The 15,532-nt window shown below is 42.6% G+C and overlaps 2 protein-coding genes across 5 annotated transcripts; one reads left to right on the top strand and one right to left on the bottom strand.

The window, feature by feature from the left end:
- Positions 1 to 2,728: 2,728 nt before the first annotated feature.
- Positions 2,729 to 5,241, top strand: mterf1 (mitochondrial transcription termination factor 1). Of its 4 annotated transcripts, none has more exons than XM_084695594.1 (2): positions 2,729 to 3,167; positions 3,580 to 5,241. In XM_084695594.1, the coding sequence occupies exon 2, from the start codon at positions 3,609 to 3,611 to the stop codon at positions 4,770 to 4,772; it is 1,164 nt and encodes a 387-aa protein (XP_084551720.1). In that variant the 5' UTR covers positions 2,729 to 3,167; positions 3,580 to 3,608; the 3' UTR covers positions 4,773 to 5,241. The 4 variants fall into 4 exon arrangements, with proteins under 4 accessions (XP_084551720.1, XP_084551718.1, XP_084551719.1 ...); XM_084695592.1 differs by having other exon boundaries at positions 2,731 to 3,183; XM_084695593.1 differs by lacking the exon at positions 2,729 to 3,167 and adding an exon at positions 3,179 to 3,247.
- A 2,439-nt stretch (positions 5,242 to 7,680) lies between these two features.
- On the bottom strand, positions 7,681 to 10,680 carry LOC146295725 (frizzled-1-like). The gene has a single exon (XM_084696810.1). It carries the CDS (start codon positions 10,323 to 10,325, stop codon positions 8,700 to 8,702), a length of 1,626 nt encoding a protein of 541 aa, XP_084552936.1. The 5' UTR covers positions 10,326 to 10,680; the 3' UTR covers positions 7,681 to 8,699.
- Between the last annotated feature and the right edge of the window lie 4,852 nt (positions 10,681 to 15,532).

Genomic DNA, 15,532 nt, shown 5'->3' with positions numbered 1-15,532 from the left:
AATACTACCCCAAACCATCTTTCGAAGTTTTAATACATTTGAGAAGCAGATAGGGTGTGAACACACATTCTTAAAAAACGAATTATTTTCCGTGGGTCACACATTCTGACGACCGTCAGAAATGGTGACCTATGTGGTCATGGTTCTAATATAACTCCAAATCCCGAAAAAAATGCTCCAAATTAGTGTGAAATGATAAACTAACTACCCCACACCATCTTTCGAAGTTTTAATACATTTGGGAAGCAGTTTGGGTGGGAACACACATGCTTAAATCCTTTTGTTTGTGGGTCACACATTCTGACGGCTGTCAGAAATGGTGACCTATGTGGTAATGGCTCTCTGATGACTCTAATTCCGAAAACATGGCTCCAGATTAGTGTGAATTGATTAAATAACTACCCCAACCATTTTTCGAAGTTTTAATACATTTGGGAAGCAGTTAGGGTGGGAACACACATTCTTAAAAAAACGATATATTTTTTTTGTGGGTCACACATTCTGACGGTCGTCAGAAATGGTGACCTATGTGGTATTGGCTCTATGATGACTCTAAATCCCGAAACAAATGCTCCAGATTAGTGTGAAATTATAAAATAACGACCCCAAACCATCTTTAGAAGTGTTAATATATTTGGGAAGCATTTAGGGTGTGAACGAACATTCTTAAAAAACGATATATTTTCCGTGGGTCACACATTCTGACGGCTGTCAGAAATGGTGACCTATGTGGTATTGGCTCTATGATGACTCTAATTCCGAAAACATGGCTCCAGATTAGTGTGAATTGATGAAATAACTACCCCAACCATCTTTCGAAGTTTTAATTTATTTGGGAAGCAGATAGGGTGGGAACACACATTCTTAAAAAACGAACTATTTTCCGTGGGTCACACATTCTGACGGCCGTCAGAAATGGTGACCTATGTGGTCATGGTTCTAATATGACTCTAAATCCCGAAAATAATGCTCCAAATTAGTGTGAAATGATAAAATAACTACCCCACACCATCTTTCGAAGTTTTAATACATTTGGGAAGCAGTTTGGGTGGGAACACACATTCTTAAAAAAACAAATTATTTTTTTGTGGGTCACACATTCTGACGGCTGTCAGAAATGGTGACCTAGGTGGTAATGGCTCTATGTTGACTCTAAGTCCGAAAACATGGCTCCAGATTAGTGTGAATTGATTAAATAACTACCCCAACCATCTTTCGAAGTTTTAATACATTTGGGAAGCAGTTTGGGTGGGAACACACATGCTTAAATCCTTTTGTTTGTGGGTCACACATTCTGACGGCCGTCAGAAATGGTGACCTATGTGGTACAGGCTCTATGATGACCCTAAAACCCGAAAACATTGCTCCAGATTAGTGTGACTCGATGAAAGAATTACCCAAACCATCTTTCGAAATTTGAATACCTTTGGGCAGCAGTTACGGTGGGAACACACATTCCTAAAACATCTTTTTTTTTGTGGGTCACACATTCTGACGGTCGTCAGAAATGGTGACCTGTGTGGTAATGGCTCTAAGACGACTCTAAATCAGAAACAACGGCTCAAGATTAGTGTGAATCGATGAAATAACCTCCCCAAACCATCTTTGAAAGTTTTATTACCTTTAGATAGCAGTTACGGTGGGAACACACATTCTTAAAACATATTTATTTATTGTGGGTTACACATTCTGACGGCCGTCAGAAATGGTGACCTGTGTGGTAATGGCTCTTAGACGACTCTAAATCAGAAACAACGGCTCCAGATTAATGTGAATCGATGAAAGAATTACCCCAAACCATCTTTCGAAATTTGAATACCTTTGGGAAGCAGTTATGGTGGGTTCACACATTCTTAAAAATATATATATTTGTGCGTCACACATTCTGACGGCAGTCAGAAATGGTGACCTGTGTGGTAATGGCTCTATGATGACTCTAAATCAGAAACAACGGCTCAATATTACTGTGAATCGATGAAATAACTACCCCAAACCATCTTTGAAAGTTGTATTACCTTTGGGAAGCAGTTACGGTGGGTACACACATTCTTAAAATATCTTTTTTTTGTGGGTCACACATTCTGACGGTCGTCAGAAATGGTGACCTGTGTGGTAATGGCTCTATGACGACTCTAAATCAGAAAAAATGGCTCCAGATTAGTGTGACTCGATGAAAGAATTACCCCAAACCATCTTTCGAAATTTGAATACCTTTGGGAAGCAGTTATGGTGGGAACACATTCTTAAAAATATATATATTTTTGGGTCACACATTCTGACGGCCGTCAGAAATGGTGACCTGTTTGGTATTGGCTCTAAGACGACTCTAAATCAGAAACAACGGCTCAATATTACTGTGAATCGATGAAATAACTACACCCAAACCATCTTTGAGAGTTTTAATACCTTTAGGAAGCAGTTACGGTGGGAACACACATTCTTAAAACATCTTTTTTTTTGTGGGTCACACATTCTGACGGCCGTCAGAAATGGTGACTTGTGTGGTAATGGCTCTATGACGAATCTAAATCAGAAACAACAGCTCCAGATTAGTGTGAATCGATGAAAGAATTACACCAAAGCATATTTCGAAATTGTAATACCTTTAGGAAGCAGTTACGGTGGGAACACACATTCTTAAAACATTTTTTTTTGTGGGTCACACATTCTGACGGCCGTCAGAAATGGTGACCTGTGTAGTAGGCTAATGGCTCTAAGACGACTCTAAATCAGAAACAACGGCTCCAGATTAATGTGAATCGATGAAATAACTACACCCAAACCATCTTTGAGCGTTTTAATACCTTTGGGAAGCAGTTAGAGTGGGTACACACATTCTTAAAACATATTTTTTTTATTGTGGGTCACACATTCTGACGGCCGTCAGACAAGGGTTAACTCTGGCTATGTTAATATGATCAACTATGGACATCCCTTACCCTGTTATTGTGGTTTGTGAAATTATATGGTTTGAGACCAATTCAGTTAGAATATTATTGAAACGTATGTCTCTGGTGCTTCCACAAAATGACCATGGCGCCATCTACTGTATCATTGCGATAGGTTTGGACTCCAGTACACCAGGGTGCGCAATTTTCAAATGAACCTGAACAACTTCACCCGAGAAAAAAATAAGTCGTAGCGAGGATGAAGGATACGTTCCAACAGTGAGTCACTAAATAGGTATGCTTACAGTTTTAACTACAAATAGTTAAGCCATCTCTGAAAGTAGTATTCAACAATGATGGTAATTTCTGGGTAACGTTAGAGCTAGCTAGGTAGCTAATAGCATAGTTTACAAGATGAGCTATCACTCAGCACGTGGGACTCATTTAACTCTTCCAAATAGTCAACAATGAATTTATTATTGTATTGATACGGGCGGCATGGTAGCGTCAACTATAGGTAAACGGGGGTAGCTAAAATGCGATAGCTTTACTTTGCAAACCATGGAACATACAAAACTCAGTCATGTCTGTTAGAGTTAGTGTTACCCTACAGCTAATGTAGTTAAAACCACATTCAGTTTTTGTTGATGTTCAATAGGTGGAATGTTTCTAACTATTGTGTGCCCCTTAGGGTTTCAGCCCTTGTCTCAACTGCAAAATATGACGTTGTTGCCAGGAGTCTTGACGCTAATGCGACTACAGAGAGTTCCGTTTGGTGCATTCAGACTGCTCTGCACCATATCTCCTGCCAAAGTGACTTCCATATGCCTTCCCAGACATCTTTGCACCAACACAGCCAGTGGCACTGAGGCTAAACCTGCTTCAGATCCGGAGAACGAGTCTTTGCTGGAGAGCTTAACCTTCATGGGTGTGGACGTTAAGATGGTTCGCGAGCGCCAACCTGGTGTGCTACGCAAAGTCGTCACCAACGAACAGGGCCTGGCGAAATTCCTCAAGAGCAAAGGCTCCAGTGACAAAGTCATCGCCGGCATCATCTCTCGCTTCCCTCGCGCCATCACGCGCTCCGGCGACCACCTCGAGCAGCGCTGGGAACTGTGGAGAAGCGTCTTCCAGAGCGACGCCGAAATCATCAGCATCCTCGACCGCTCACCGGAATCCTTCTTCCGCTCGAGCGACAACGACAACCTGGGGAAGAACATCCAGTTCCTGAGCTCGCTCGGCCTCACCTCCAAGCACCTGCATCGCCTGCTCACATCTGCGCCGCGGACGTTCTCCAACAGCGTGGCGCTCAACATGCAGATGGTCGAGTTTCTTGGCGACGTGTGCGAAGAGCTGGGCGGGGACGACCCAAGGAAGTTCGCCAAAGTTGTGATTTGCCGCAACCTGTACGTTCTGATCCGAAGCACTAGGAGAGTCCATGCGAACGTCGAGATGTTGAAATCCTTGCTCGAGCTGAGTGACACAGAACTGCTGGATTTCCTTCAAGGATCCGGGGCTCAAATCCTGGACCTGTCCAACGAGTATCTGAGAAACAACTTCATAAACCTTCAGCAGAAGCTGTGGTCTCGTGGCTGTCCTGAGAACCAGTTTAAAAGATTGATTGTTAGTCAACCATCTATGTTGTACATTGGCCCGGAGAATTTGATATCCAAAATAGACTGTCTTTTAAAAGTAGGAATCAGTTTGAAGCAGATATTGGAGAAACCCAGAGTTCTGGAGTTCAGTAAACAGAACATTACGGAGCGACTGGAGGAGTTGCATGAGATTGGATACGACTTTGAAAAGAGCAGCATTGGTATCTTGAACTACAGCAGAAAACGTTTTGATGCCAAGTTACAGAGACTTGCTTCGGCACATAAATAATGACCTGGCCTAACCTTATTGTTTTTGCACTTTGATTACTGTCACTTAATACCATATAAATATTCACCAAAACGACATGATGTGGTGATGAGCAATTCTGATTGACAATGTTTCAAATCAGTAAAGTATATTCGTCCTGTGTGCTCGTGCTCTAAATTGTGTATGTTGTTGTTGGTGGGGGGTGGGGGGGTGGTCATATTCTTCACATATTCATTACACAACAACAAACAATGTTCACTTCAACAAATAAAAACTTGTTGTTCTCTGATGGAACAGTAGAGGGGGCCACCATCTAATTTATGATGGAGCTGCATTTCCCCAGAGCCACTGCACTGCCATGGGGAACTTCCCAATGATATTGAGAGAGAAAAACATCAACATAAAATTGAATGGAATCCAGTCGCTTTTGGAACACAGTACGCTCAATTATGATTTCACCGACAGACTCAATAAAGAGGCCTTATTTTCACGTCTTAAGTACTGCATACTTTAAAGGTCATGTTTCTTAATTCACTTGGTAGTTGGTTTCTGTATCAAAGTTCACTGTCACCAGAATATGACACAACATACATTTTTTTCCAGCTACAAAGCTGGCCAGAACACAGAATGCTGTGTCCGCTTGATGCTGTCTGTGTACAAGTGAAGCGTAAGTGGTTTACAGATCACTGGCTGCAGGAATTGCTGCAATAACAGTGAGCCAAGGCATACCTTACTGACTATTAGATCACATAGGCTCTGGTTAACATACCGTCACCTGTTAGAAATACATTTTCTTTCTTTTCAAACTATATTCATCACAAAGCAGTTAAACTTCTCGTCTCTCGTCTCGTCATCTACCGCTTATCCGGGGGTTGGGTCGCGGGGGCAGCAACCTAAGCAGGGAGGCCCAGACTTCCTTCTCCCCGGCCACTTCCACCAGCTCTTCCTGGGGGACCCCGAGGCATTCCCAGGCCAGCCGAGAGACATAGTCCTCACCACGTTTAACGCAGTTAAACCACGTTTAACGCAGTACATACATTAACACATACATTAAACAGCACCTGGTTGCTTTGGTTCATATTGGATGAGGGAAAACAGCTGATTGAATTGTGGATGGGAACACATGGATGATCACTTCTGTTAAGACAAGGTCAGAGGTATCTTATTACAGACAACAGCAAGTATATGAACTCACCCACCTTAGTCACCTGCTCACAGACATGTAAGAACACAGAAGTCACATGAACACACACACACACACACACAGCAATGTGAACAGAAGACTTATCTTTTCTCTATTCAAACAAAAAACACACTGTAAAGTCTGTGTCTCTTATTAGGCTCTCTGCTGCTAGTCTAATATGCTCTCCTGCACGCAACCAGTGTGTTAAAAGACTGTACTCGACTAGTATTTCAGCAGGATTCATGTACATTCTTTTGGTTCTTTCAGTGATTCATGACATAGCATTCCTGGGTTTATCCCAGCCTGCCATTATCCCCAATAAAGTAATTATACCTTGTAATTTCTTAAATTCAAATGTTAACAGACAAAGCGCCAGTAGACAGATGATGGAGACATTGGAATGTATTCCAGCCTGTAAAGCAGCAAGGTTCAGTTTTGGCGTGAGACAGCACCGTGTAGTCGTCTGGTCTGGAGAAGAAAATAGTGGCGTGGTTTACGAGCAGGGCACTGCATTGCTAACATTGTGATAATACTTTAGGTCTCTCTGAAGAATGCAAATGAGGAAACACAAACGAACAATTTGTGCTCTTCTCCATTAGCTGCCCTGTTTCTCATCTTTTTTTTTCTTCTTTTTTTTTACCAACAGTTGCATTCAACAGCCCGTTTATGAAGTGTTCAGGTACCACAGAAACAAGTGCAGAATACATAATGGGTTGCTGATGACCACATTATATATTGTATTAAAATTATGTTTTGCTGAGCTGTCAAGATGAAGGTCATATCTGATCAGGAAACATCTGCTTCCTGGTTCACCTCAGGTCGTCGTGACAACAACAGTCATTCACAGCGGAGGCCTGTTGTGTATCCCTAGTCTCCTGATGCAGATAAAGACAGAGTAGAGGTCTAGTCCCATTGTAGTGACTACCTGATATCATTTGTTGTTCTTTGTATAAATAACCCTTGGGCTGGCTAGGGGTATATTAGACCGTTTGGTATATTTGAGTAAAAACAATGTCCAGATGAGATAAAAAGGTCTGCATTTATTGGTAAAGGGATGTCTTAGGTAAGGCAGGCAAGGCTTCAGTCAGAATCAGCACCATGCTCAATCCAGTCATTACATGTTTCCTACCCTCCAGGTCTGGCCTACCCCTGCCTGTAAAACCATCTCACCATGACCATCCTAAACCCAACCCAGCAGCTGAAAACCTCCCTCTAGCCTACAAGATGTTTCCAGCCCAGAGTGGAAAAAGATATGTGAAGCTGAACCCCACTGCCTCATCTATAACCAAGAAAAAAAAAAAAAAAAAAAATGCTATTCAAATAATGTATTTTCCTGGTAATACTATACTTTCAGTGGAGTCAAACATATATACTATAGACAGTTTATACTATCCCTTAACCAAACAACCAGAAGCAATTCCTTGATGTATTTTCTGGTTGAACCCTTCAGCAACCAGGGTGCCGTTGGGTCATCAAGTGCATATGAATAAGATCAGTTGCAGTTGCAGACAGTGGTTTAGTCTGGAGGACACATTTAAAGGTAACACCAGCTGCCAATACTGTAAATAGAGAAAAGACAAGCTTGCGCAACCTTTTTTACCAATATGATACTATTGTATGTAGGGCCATTGAAAGTCACCCCTTTTTTTTGTCCCTGTCTTTGGCTGATTAAGGATTAACCAGTCCTTGTTTTTGTTCAGAACATTATCTTTTATTTAGACGAACATGATTGTAAAAGGATGCTGCTCAGTAAGCAATTTGGAAGATAGAAAACAGTAGTTAGTATTAAAAAACAAAATGTAGCCCACGGTATTTACTAGCGTTATAAAAATATGTCTAATATCAAACACTGTACACATATCAAGGTAAGAAAATACTTATACAGCAGAGTTTAGAATATATGATGACTGATTACAAGCTTGAAAACAACCATTTGAAAATTACAGGTAAACTAAGTATAAAATCATTATTAGAATAACAAACAATACTAATGACATGGAAATGCTGGTTGGTACAAGTGCCACCGTGTCATTTTACTCTTCACCATTTCATGCTTAGAAAAAGATCAAATGAGTGCTCAAGGACAAAATAGAAGAAAGCACATTTAAAAAGACAATAGTGACCAACTGCTTTAGTCTCCCAAGTCAGGCAATGAGTTTATTAGCCTGATGTAGCAAACATGGGGACATTTTAATTGTGATTGAACTCACAACAGAATAGACTTAACAGTGCTGAGTGGCTAACAGCAGAAACAGCAAATCGACAGTTGCCACCTGAATAACCTCACAGACACAACTGAATATGTCACATTAGCCAATGTGCTTATGGCAGAGCTTTACATTATGGAGATAATAGAAGTGCTGTTTGTCTGCAAACAAATAGGCGACGTACATTTCTGTTGAAATATCATGATCTGGAGACAAATGTCCTTTGCTGAGACCAGAAATACTGTTTGTGTCTCCACGCCTTAAGGCAATAGACTTGAGCTTATTACCATTGACATTGTTATCAATGAGGATTTGCCAACTTAACACACAGTAGTAAGTCACCCAAAACGGAACATTTATGAATGCAACGACTGGCAATTTCACATGAAGACAGACTGAGTTTTTGACAGAATGTATTGACTGCAATACAAATAGTCTCTGTGTGTGTATGTGTGTGTGTGTGTGTCTTAGTTGGCTACTCCAGTTTGTTTTGGGTGTGTGTGTGTCACTTTTTCCACTGGCTGCTTCTCAGTGTGTGAGCATTTGTGTAACATTGTCTCACACTGTTGTGTCACCCTGTTTTGTGCTCGCGAGCCTTGTGTAGAATCTCCTCCAGGAGTTAAGGGTTTTGCTCGACCAGATCCAGAACCCAGAAGTGATGCCCACAATCAGAGTCATCAAGTACTTGATCATGAACACGGTGAAGTCGGGGGACGTCTGATGATGGTGGTGAGCTGGGCAAGGGACGGCGTAGTTCTTACAAGTCCGACTAACCCAACTCTTCTCCCACTGTTCCCTAAATGCCTGCTCGTAAAAATAACAAGCGATGACGATAGTGGCTGGAACGGTGTAGAGAACGCTGAAAATTCCGATGCGGACCATAAGCTTCTCGAGCTTTTCGGTTTTGGTTCCGTCGTGCTTCATGATAGTTCGAATCCGGAAGAGAGAGACAAAGCCGGCCAGGAGGAAAGAGGTGCCAAGGAAAAGGTAGATGAAAAGAGGCGCCAGGACAAATCCTCTCAGAGCACCAACACTGTTGATGCCCACAAAGCACACGCCACTCAACACATCACCGTCCACTTGGCCCACCGCTAGGATGGTGATGGTTTTGACAGCAGGCACCGCCCACGCTGCCAGGTGGAAATACTGGGAGTTCGCCTCGATGGCCTCATGCCCCCATTTCATACCAGCAGACAAGAACCAGGTCAGTGCCAGAACGACCCACCAGACAGAGCTCGCCATGCTGAAAAAGTATAACATCATGAACAAAATGGTGCATCCTTCCTTTTTAGTACCTTGGACAACTGTCCTGAGGTCACTGTCAAATCTGTCGTTGCAAACCACCTTATCCTCGAGCAAGAAACCAGCTATGTATGCCATGGAAACCATAGTGTAACAGCCAGAGAGGAAGATAATGGGTCTCTCAGGGTAGCTGAATCTCTTCATGTCCACCAGGTATGTCAAAACTGTGAACAAGGTGGATGCACAACACAACACTGACCATATGCCTATCCAAATCCTGGCGAATTTCAACTCTTCCTCGTTGAAGTACATCATTCCATACGGTTTCGACGGTTCACAGGGCGCTCCGCAATTATCATCCCCCATGAAACGATAGTTTAAATACGGAGGTACCCGCAAGGAAATCGGGCATTTAAATTCGTCTTTTAAGGTCCTATGGCCGTGAGGCGCTTCTGTTACATCCAGGGTGGGTTTCATTGGCGCGCTGTCAGACATGTTCTGTCCCACGCACAGCTCGCCAGCTCCGTGAACGGGGAACGATTCACAAGCAAGGCTGTCCGGCCACTGGAACCCAAATTTGTTCATCAGTGCCTCGCAACCTTGCCTCGCTCTCTCACACAGCGACCTACACGGAGGCAGGGCTTGTTCGAGTACCGTACACACAGGGGCATACATGGAGCACAGGAAAAACTTGAGATCAGGGGAGCACTGCACTTTTACTAGCGGGTAAAACTGGTGCACTTCCAGCCCCGCGTCCTCCTGGTTAGTATGTCCAAGTAAATTCGGCATAATTGTCTCGTTGTAAGCGATATCCGTACAGAGTGGGATTGAAATTGGTTGGCAGAAGCCGTGTTCAGGGATGGACATTCCCCGCTCGCCATACTGACTGTCCACCGCTCCCAAAAGTCCAAGAATAAAAACAAACAATATATTAAAAAGCATCTTCCAAACTTTTGTTCATGTGTCTCTTGTTTACAATTTCAGCAGTCCCTCCTCACCTCAAGCTTCTGCAACCGCACTCATACACCAACACGTTTGTGAGCTCGCTGTTGACTTCGTTTGCCCCAAATGAGACAAAGAAACTCTACTTTAGATGCATAAATGTTCACGAACATTTATGTTTTGTATTTTAAACAGCCAAATACATGGATTTTGGCCCCGTGCCGTTTAAATATTTAGACATATCCTGTTCGGTACTGTTCGTCTGTATGAAATCCAGTTTCCAGGCAGGCGCCTCTGGTAAGAAGGGTGGAGCCTGAAAACAGATGGCACTTTTAGGGATAGTCTTTTTGTGGATTTTGTCTCGTATAGGGATAGTCTAGGGTTAGGGATAGTCTCGTAAAACTTGCATTAGCATACTGTAGGCTATTTAAACATCAACGTTATAATATTGAACAGCATACTAAATATGAAACCAGTAACTCTTTCATTGTTTTTCCCACGAGTTTGATGGATTCTAAATAGGGAAAAGCAAATATGCGTATGCAATTACTAGAGATAGGGATTTTTATCAACTCATTCTACCGTGATGATATTTAGTGAAATGCGGCACCGTGACTGCAATAGCTGTAATCTTTGAAAGCTGGAGTAGAAGTTGACCAGGCCTGACTCATGCAGCTGGGCCCTGGGGGGGGGGGGGGGGGGGGTTGCTGTCACCGGGCGGATTAGAGCCCACTGCAGAAGAGGTGTGAAATTAAAGCCGATTGTGGAGTGACAGCCTCACAGCTGGCCTGGTGACCCTGCAGGCTGCAAAGACTTTGGAGGAGGTGAGTGTGTGTGTGTGTGAGTGTGTGTGTGTGTGTGTGTGTGTGTGTGAGAGAGAGAGAGAGAGACAAAGTGAGAGACAGACACTGACAGAGCCAAAGAGAGAGAGATAAATAAGATTAGAAATAAGAGGTGTTTGAAGGTTAACCCTCTAATATTTACAAGCAGTGCAAAACGTATGCATGTGTGAGAAAGTTAACCTATCCACACACCCACTAAAACACATTGTTTGCATTTGTAAATATTAGAGAGATAAAACACCTAGATAAAACACTTACTTCAGTGTTTGTCCCTGGTTCCCAGGAGCGGTCCAGATCTAGCCTTTAATTGTCTCTGAATTATGCATGAACCCTCCCTCCCCCTATCTCCTCCCACCCGACATTAAGCTTCCAAAATGTTGGAAAAATGTGTTTTCGAAACAGGGTGTTTTTGGACTACAGAGAAACAAATCTGTCACATGTAGTATTCCACTTTTAACAAACAGTCGTAACTATAACAACAGGAGCCCTTCATAGCCTCTGAGCTGGCAAACTTGCGTGCTTGTTGGGTCTTTGGGTCAGGGCCAAAGGTCATAGATCGGATGGGTCACACCGTTTCTGCCGCGCCACAGATTCCCTCTCAGCGAACTGGGCGCTCCAGACCAGCTTCTCTGCAGCATGGGAAAGTTGTTTTAGCTCATTCATGCCTTGGAGCAACAAGCTGACAGACAAGAATGAAAACTCTCCCCGTCCAATCCGATCCTTGCCACAGTGCAGATATGATGAAGCAACAATGGGGGCTCCGCACAGCCAAGAGGCCACAAGGGCCTCAGAACACTAGTTTTCGGAGACCATTGTGTCAAGTGGTATCACACCAATTTGCTAATTACGCCCCAAAACTATGGAACAAATTACCCATAAATATTAGGGAAGCAAACACGCTAGACATCTTTAAAAGACAGCTTAAAACCTACCTTTTTACCGAAGCATTTAAGTAATTTTATCTCAAAAGGGTTTCACTACATTTATTAGTTATATTATTGTTCTTATAGATTTGCTATTTTAATTATTACTTTTGTCACTTGCATTATTGTTTTTATTGATTTTATGTAAAGCACCTTGAGCTACAATTCTTGTATGAAATGTGCTATATAAATAAAGTCTTACTTATTTACACCATTTGGTATTACGTCTCTTGTGTCAGACGAATCCTCAACTCTAACAGTAAATAAACTTTCAAATGTACTGCTATTTTGCATGCATATTTTGAGATGTATTCATGAAATAGATGTTGAGCAGTCCTGGCATTTGCTACTCCATGAGGAGGAAGATACCATGATGATTGATCTGTTCTGAGAATGTGGTGTGTGGTCTATATGTGTGTGTGTGTGTGTGGTGTGTGGTCTATATGTGTGTGTGTGTGTGGTGTGTGGTCTATATATGTGTGTGTGTGGTGTGTATGTGTGGTGTATATGTGTGTGTGTGGTGTGTGGTCTATATATGTGTGTGTGGTGTGTATGTGTGGTGTGTGGTGTGTATGTGTGGTGTATATGTGTGTGTGTGTGTGGTGTGTGGTCTATATATGTGTGTGTGGTGTGTATGTGTGGTGTGTGGTGTGTATGTGTGGTGTATATGTGTGTGTGTGTGTGGTCTATATATGTGTGTGTGTGGTGTGTATGTGTGTGTGTGGTCTATATGTGTGTGTGTGTGGTGTGTATGTGTGGTGTATATGTGTGTGTGTGTGTGTGGTGTGTGGTCTATATGTGTGGTGTGTGGTGTGTATGTGTGGTGTATATGTGTGTGTGTGTGTGGTGTGTGGTCTATATGTGTGGTGTGTGGTGTGTATGTGTGGTGTATATGTGTGTGTGTGTGTGGTGTGTGGTCTATATATGTGTATGTGTGGTGTATATGTGTGTGTGTGTGTGGTGTGTGGTCTATATATGTGTGTGTGTGGTGTGTATGTGTGGTGTATATGTGTGTGTGTGTGTGGTGTGTGGTCTATATATGTGTGTGTGTGGTGTGTATCTTTGTCTCACAAGAAGAGTAAGCCTTAATTTCAGCCTTCTTCTAATCTCTGATCACACAGTCTGAGATTGAAGACGTGCTACCCTACAGTATATTACCCTGTCAATCTGGGCCTTACAGATATGTGATTTCTTCCAAGATTTTCATGATTCAACTCTTCCCCAAATCCAAGTAACTCCCAAAACTCTGTTTTGGTTTGCTCCTGCATACCTGTGGTTGGAGGAGTTCTATACATTTAAATGTAGTCATTATAGCAAACGCTCGTATCCAGAGCGACTTACAGTAAGTACAGGGACATTCTCCCTGAGGCAAGTAGGGGTGAAGTGCCTTGCCCAAGGACACAACGTCATTTTTGACGTCCGGGAATCAAACCAACAACCCTCTGATTAATAGCCCGACTCCTTAACCACTCAGCCATCTGACCCCCCTACATCCAGTCTAGTGTGTGCTCTGTTCTTCACCTGTTGGGCGCCCCCCCACCCCTCCCCTAATCAATGCAGGCCTGCCGCCATAGAGACAGTCTCCGTGGCAACGAAACTGACTCTATAGTAGGCCATACACTTTCCTGTCGCTCCTGCCAATCAGTGGCTGGGGAGATTCAATTGAAAGTTGCTTGTGCATGGAGCCTTGTTAGTCAACAACTGAGCGTGAAATTGCCGGCCCTCTATGCGGGCGCAACGAGTCAATTGATCTAAAAAGCCTTAAAAAGTCTTTTATTAAAGGGTGTCCTCTTTAAGGAGGCTACCAGGCTATTTGCAGAGAGGGAGAGAGTGAGAGAGAGAGGGAGAGATGGAGAGAGAGAGAGAGAGAGGGAGAGAGAGGAGAGAGAGAGAGAGAGAGAGAGAGAGAGAGAGAGAGAGAGAGAGAGAGAGAGAGAGAGAGGGGGGGGGGAGGGAGAGAACATCAGTCTTTGCAATGTAGGCTTCTCTATCTGTTTTTAAAGCTTCTATACATTTTAGCTATAGATTAAAGTTTTTTCTCATGAAAAAAATGAAAAGCTGTAAATAATATTAAAATAACATTTTTTCACAATTTTTGTAGAACATATTTTTCAAACCTTTTTTTCTAACCTTCAAATCTTTTTGTACTACAGACACACCAATAATTATGTTAGCCCCACCATTATGGTGTATGTATTCACATTGATATTCAGACATTGATTTGAGCATAACAACATTATGTATTACTTATATAGTGTTGCAAATAACCTAGACCCATGTCAGATTGTCAAAAACACAAGAATTTACATTTTGAGACAGGTCAATTTCAGTTTGGGACAGTTTATTTTGCACTTCGGGACGGTACTGGGAAAGTGAGGAAAAAAGTTAATTGCGAGTCGTGGATACAGGATATGAACTGGGACATAATCCCCCTTTCTAACTAGCAGAGTTCCTACAACGGGGTCCACCATTTTGGGTGACACTTCATGGGGAGAGAAACAGACCCAAAACAAGCCAGTTAACAAGGCCCCCCTACTTTCACCGCTGAGAAATGTCTAAAACACTCCTCAATAGGGCAAAAAGAACTCAGAACAGACAGAGTAGCGACGGAACAAAAGCATTGAAGGGCTGTGGAAAGCAACAAAGAGTTGATGAAATGAATCCATTAGAGAATGCCTGGTGGATTTAGGGACTCAGGGTCTAAATTCAATCTTTGAATCTTCTGAATTTCAACCTGGCAGCTTTGAACGGTTGGTTTTGTTCCTCTAAGTTTTAGAAGTGCTTGCACTTTTTCCTTTTTAACAATGTCTAGCTTTGTTCAGTAAGAGGGGAAGGTGAGAATTGCTTTGTCACACGCAAAGTGAGGCACCTGCAGTTTTAATACAGGAATTTGCAATGTGTTATAATGTGATGAATTGGTATGATAATTACTAATCTTACAATCTCCTATGGTTTTTAATACAGTACAATACTTTGTTTTTGATTTGATAATCAAGCATTTGTATCTTCAGCTTTGAACAAGGACACCTGCACAAGCATGCACACACACAGAACCATTACAGACCCCAGTAACAATCTAGTCCCTGCAGAAGATCGAACCTACAGCTTTTACAACAGACTCCCCTCTTTCTCGCCTCACATTTAACCCCGAACAAAACCCTGAGTGACAATACTCAAATATTCTCTCTGAGATTATAGCCCCTCCAATTCCTCGTCTCTCGCTCACCCCTGCCCTCTGCTTCTTTTCAAACTGGTGTATGCTAATACGTAGCTCCCTCAATACCCTGAAAATAGCTATCTTTTTTCTTCTCCTTCGCTGTTTTACATCTCAAGCGGCGTGTCCTAGTCAGTGACAGAAGGGTCCAGTCTTCTAATCCGGGTTGTCTCGCGGCTCTGGCAGTTGGGCTCTGAGGTTTGTCGTTGATTCTAAATAAAGTGTGTT

The sequence above is a fragment of the Hypomesus nipponensis genome, chromosome 4 (genome assembly GCF_054491055.1).
Source record: "Hypomesus nipponensis isolate SF chromosome 4, ASM5449105v1, whole genome shotgun sequence".
In the NCBI taxonomy this organism is placed as follows: Eukaryota; Metazoa; Chordata; class Actinopteri; order Osmeriformes; family Osmeridae; genus Hypomesus; species Hypomesus nipponensis.
Note: the sequence above shows the minus strand (reverse complement) of the source record. Positions and strands in the feature narration are given on the sequence as shown.